This window comes from Charadrius vociferus, unplaced genomic scaffold, assembly GCF_000708025.1.
Source record: "Charadrius vociferus isolate BGI_N301 unplaced genomic scaffold, ASM70802v2 scaffold266, whole genome shotgun sequence".
Classification (NCBI taxonomy): Eukaryota; Metazoa; Chordata; class Aves; order Charadriiformes; family Charadriidae; genus Charadrius; species Charadrius vociferus.
In genome coordinates, this window is record NW_009649114.1 from 3,378,313 (window position 1) to 3,383,617 (window position 5,305).

The 5,305-nt window shown below is 45.8% G+C and overlaps 1 protein-coding gene across 1 annotated transcript in view; it reads left to right on the forward strand.

Moving 5' to 3' along the window:
- SNRPC (small nuclear ribonucleoprotein polypeptide C) overlaps window positions 1–2,648 on the forward strand; it is an 11,997-nt gene extending 9,349 nt beyond the window's left edge. Inside the window, exons 4-6 of the mRNA XM_009888320.1 lie at window positions 337–426; window positions 1,095–1,199; window positions 2,502–2,648. Of these exons, the coding sequence (XP_009886622.1) occupies window positions 337–426; window positions 1,095–1,199; window positions 2,502–2,626 (320 nt within the window). The 3' untranslated portion in view covers window positions 2,627–2,648. The remainder of the gene's footprint in view (window positions 1–336; window positions 427–1,094; window positions 1,200–2,501) is intronic.
- The last annotated feature ends 2,657 nt before the right edge of the window (window positions 2,649–5,305 follow it).

The following is a 5,305-nucleotide window of genomic DNA, read 5'->3' on the forward strand; positions in this document are numbered from 1 at the left end:
AAAGTTGCAGCTGCAGATCACGTGATGTGTTTTCTCTCCCATCCGCCTTCCCGTTTGGTGTGTGAAATTCATCAAGGAGCTCTCTAGTCTCAGCTGGAGTAATTACTATAATAATTGTCTTCAAGAATATCAGGTGCTTCCACCATGACAAGCAGCATAAACCAGGGATTTGTTCCAGAGTTAGAACAACCGAGCACGCAGCATGACATGAAGTATGCGCTGACCGCGTGGCATGAGACGGAAGAGTGACGCAGGAGCTTCCTCAACCTAGTAACTGGTTTTTCTCCTGGGATTCTTTCTTTCCTTTTTTTTTTTTTCTTTTCCCCCCCAATGTAGCGGCTGCATTTCAGCAAGGGAAAATCCCACCTACACCGTTTTCGGCACCACCTCCGGCAGGAGCCATGATACCACCTCCTCCCAGCATCCGTAAGTCTGAACCGGATGGTTTTTACCTGGGCTGGCAGCCCTCTTTAGTGGTGTTGCACATTTCCTGGACTTGTAAAGAAAAGTTCTTTTAGCTTGAAATCAAGCTAAGATGTTTTGAGCTTGTGAATACCAAAATGTAGAGAATGCTTTGTAAGAGCGTTTCAGCAACACTCTTAACCTTTAGTTTGTCTTATTTTAGCAATGTTGAGTACATTAATAGAAATGTGTGCTTCCTCGTTACTTGGTAGCTGCCATGGAGCTAGCTTCATTAAAACTTCCAGCACGGAGTTTGGTTCTGTTTTGTTTTTTAAATAGAGTAGGATTGATAACCTTTTGCACTTCAGCTGGCAAATGGCTGAGAATCCTTTCTGCTTCAAGTCCTTTACAGGTCCCTTCCCACCCAAACTATTCTATGATTCTATGAAGTGGTAGTCATCTGCATTAGGTACACAAAGTTGGAAATAAGAGGTAGCGTATTCTTTCTCCAGTTCACTTTTTGACACCTGAAGTCGGAGGTGAAACTGAAAATGAAGGCAGACAGTTGTAAAACAATCTAAGGCACCTTAGTTACTAAAACGTCCTATAAAATTTAGGAAGTGTTTTGCATTGCACGCTGTTGAATAATGTGAAAGCAGCCAGATGTGTAACCAATGTGTATCTGTGTTCAGCTGGCCCCCCGCGGCCTGGCATGATGCCGGCCCCTCACATGGGTGGGCCACCGATGATGCCAATGATGGGCCCACCCCCACCGGGAATGATGCCGGTCGGACCCGGTAAGTCTGGAAATGGGTAAATCTCTGTAACTGCGGTACCGCGCGGTCTGGTTTGCGGGATGCTTGGGTTATATTTTCTGTCTCATTGGGCAGTAAAGGATTGTGAAATGAACTCGGTGGGAAATGTGAAGCAGCTGCGGTAGCTGGGTGCTAGCTGTAGTGGTGCACTCTACTCTATTGCTCGCGTTGCTTTAGACGTCACACTCGGCACAGCATGGATGGACAGCCCCAAGTGTCAAGCTGTGGAAGTATTTCAGTTTGCATGTACTACATACGCACTTTTGCTGATGCCTTATTTCTGCATGGTGAGGCATCTTACAGCTGCTAATTAAATTTCATTTAGTAGTTACTAGTAAAGAGTTACTGGCTCTTCTGTACAACAAATTATCGCTCTGGTAAATTGTAGCTTTTCTACCTCTAGTCTTAGCAGTACGATACATAATTGTTCAGGAATTCTGTATTTGTAGTGCTTATGTTTTTGCATAAGGGGTACATTTCAGCACTAGATTAATTTTATTGTTTAAAATGTCTTGAGATAATGTGTTCTAGAGAAACACTGTGCCTTAAAAAGTTTTTTTTCAGAACTGCAAAGGCAAACTAAAATGTCTTTGATCCATTCCACTTTTGAGCTTACTGGCATTTGAAGAATTCTCGGAGGACGTCTTATTGAAGCAGTTACTGGAACAAATCTAAAGGAATACACACATGCACACTAGAAGTAGTGAAGTGTATTTGCAATTGTTGTCTTGCTGGTAGAAACAGTTCTTTAGATGTTTTTGAAAGGCACAAGTACATGCATAATCTGTGATATTAGGCAGTGTAGCGGCTGCCTGAAAATAAATGGAGAAGTTGGATGGAAACCATTATTTCAATGCTTTTTAGTAGAGCACCTGATTTGCTTCGGTAGTGCTGTTACCCAGCCGTAAGAAGTACACCGGTCTTGTCTTTTTTTTTTGTTTTGTTTAACACACTTAACTGGATGATTTCACACTTTTTTCCAAATGAACTTTCCAATGTGGTAATTAAGCTAGTGTCTCTTTTGAGCGGTTGAAAATAATTTAACAGTGAATATTGTCAAAAGTGGGCGTATAACCTGGGAACTTGGTTCTTCCTTTGCTAATTGCTAATATCCTTCAGGGAAATGTAATCTGTCGCAGCCAGCTTCCAGATCAAAGCTTACACGCTTTGTAAAATGAAAGTTCCCTGGAGGGTGGAAGGGAGAACCTGAACGCTGTATTGTTGTGACTCGGGCGTTGCTACTCCCGAGAGCTCTTTGCTAACGTCCTCTCTTTCCCCTTGCAGCTCCAGGGATGAGGCCACCGATGGGAGGACACATGCCCATGATGCCAGGGCCCCCAATGATGAGGCCACCCTCCAGACCCATGATGGTGCCAACCAGGCCGGGAATGACCCGTCCAGACAGATAAAGGTGGAAATGGAGCTACCTTTTCTTTTTCATATTACTATCTTCCGTATGATAAAATACCATAGCCCGATGTCCCTAGGATTTTGTATTAAAACAGTGTGTAGAGGAGATATGCTGTCACGTCAGACTGCAGACGGTTTGACCTAGATGCACACTGGACTGATGCTTTTGTACCTGCTCTGGTTTTGGGTGTTTTTTTTGGTGGCATATTGTTTGTTTTTTCCTCCCCATTGAGTTGTAAAACACAACAATAAACCATTGATGCTCGTTTACATACAGAGAATCTGAGCCTTACTCTGTGTGGGGGTTTTCTGCCTGGCAGAAAGAGATGTCAGTTTTCTTTGTTCCCTCTCTACCTCTCTTGCACAGAATTTTTCAGGGCTTTTTTTCCCCTTAGTCCTTAGGTAGTCTCTCTTTTTCATGTCATACCACTGGAGAGATGTATTACTACCTGCATTTTGAATTGTTGTTTCAAAACAAGTATGTGGATTTTTATAAAAAAACAAACAAAAAGGTGACATCAAAGACTGCAGTGGTATCTCTGACTGGGGAGACTGCAACCTTAAGTGACTTTACTAGCACACAATAGGATGAACTTATTAAAATGTTGATCCTTCACTGAGGGAAGCAAAGAGGTGCTGTTAAGAGGCTACTTCTTACAGTAATTGTTTGGAAGCCTCCAAACACATTTCTGCTTTTCTATCGCTACTGGGGCATTTGCATGGACACGTTTAATTACGTTATTGGAGTTGTTGAGTCAGTAGTTATTAACGCTCGGTTCCCTTCTTAGCATAAAGGGATCTGTTATTGAAGACATATCCCAGGCCCTTTAGTTTATTGAAAGGATTTTGCCTTTGAGGTGAGCTGTACGTAATGCAGGTGCACAATTCCAATTGAATTAAAAGAATTTAATCTGTTTGCACAACCGGCTGCTCTCTGCATGTCAGTTTTCATCCATTTCAGTCTGCAGACCTGTCCAGCTCATTCTTGACATGTTTGCATCTAATATGAAAGTGTGAGAGTGATTTGCATCTTACAAGAAAGCGTTTGGTTAGCAGAACTGCCAGGGCTCCTTTTCTGAGTTGCTATCTGCTGTGGGACAGGACAGTCCAGTCATTTAGAGGAGATTGTATTTCATAGAATCATGGAATGGTTTGAGTTGGAAGGGACCTTGAAGACCACCCAGTGCCACCCCCTGCCCTGGGCAGGGACACCTCCCCCCAGCCCAGGTTGCTCCAAGCCCCGTCCAACCTGGCCTTGAACATCTCCAGGGATGGGGCAGCCACAGCTTCTCGGGGCAACCTGCCCCAGGGGCTCACCACCCTCAAAGTGAAACATTTCTTCCTAAGATCTAATCTGAGTCTCCCCTCTTCCAGTGTCAAACCGTTCCCCCTCGTCCCATCACTCTCCTCCCTGATCCAGAGTCCCTCCCCAGCTCTCCTGGAGCCCCTTTAGGCACTGGAAGGGGCTCTGAGGTCTCCCCGGAGCCTTCTCCGGGCTGAACAACCCCAGGACACTGTGTACCTTCAACAATCTCCTGTAAATGTGGTGTAGCTGAGACATCAAATATTTAATAGCTCAATATTTAATAGCCATGCTCAACAAACATTGAGATGATGCAAAAGTTAGCGAATGTTTCTGCAGCAAACCATAGCAGGAGTGGATGGCTGCAGCACGCAGCGCTGCCGACACAGGGGATCCTGGTGCTCTGGAATTCCCTGTGTCTGGCAGTGAAGGGATTGCAGTGCAGCTTGGTCTCCCGCATCGCTCATGGAGTAGATTGCAAGGAGCTGAAATGATGGTACCAACGCTTATCTTGGAAGGTGAATGTGTCTCCCTGGTCAATAGTCTGAGTGGTTTTTTCAGCTTTATGTCAAAGCTGGATTGCTGTTACATCAAATACACGGCATACACCATTGATACGTAGGAGTGACTTTCTCCTGGGGAAGAAAATAGGCAGGAGTTAATGATGAGCAGCACTGGGCTTTGATAAAAGTTCAAGGCTCATGTGCCACTGGGTTCCCCTGCCTACTGTCAGATTAAAAACAAACTCAGTAAAGCACAAAGCACGTGGTTTTCTTGCTGTGGGGCTGTTGAAAGCATGAGTGGTCCGTGCTGCCGGGGTGTGCCGTGCCTGCGGAACAGCGTGACCGCATGCGTGGGGCTCCCCTTGCCCAGCACAGCTGCGAAAGCAGCGCGCTCCCTTCTGATCCCAGCTGGAATCTCGCACAGCGCGTGAAATGGTCTAATTCAGTGTCATCCACCCGGGTTGCGATGCAAATTTGTGCAGAAACTGCTTGAAAAGATTAGTTTATTTTCATTCAGGAGCCTCGCTGGCTGCATTGTTTTATATTTAACATTCTATTTTTGTTGTGCGAGCACCTCTTTTAAGTTAACTTGTTTTTGGCTGCCCTGGCATAGCCTTAGGAAGGGGGCGGTACAAAGAAGAGGTGTGAAACCGAGGAGCTGCGTGTCCCTGTGGATTTCCACTGGCGGCTCTAAGGCTGCGACCACCCTGCCCTGTTTGATGGGGGCAAACCCACCCTAATTAAAAGCTGCCTAAAATCGCTGCCCCCCTCGCTCACAGGCTTCCCCTCGGGGCTTCCGGCCCGGCCCTTAGCACCGGGTGGGGGGGGACGGTTCGGGCCCAGCCCGTGGGGGGAAAATCTCGGGGGGGGAA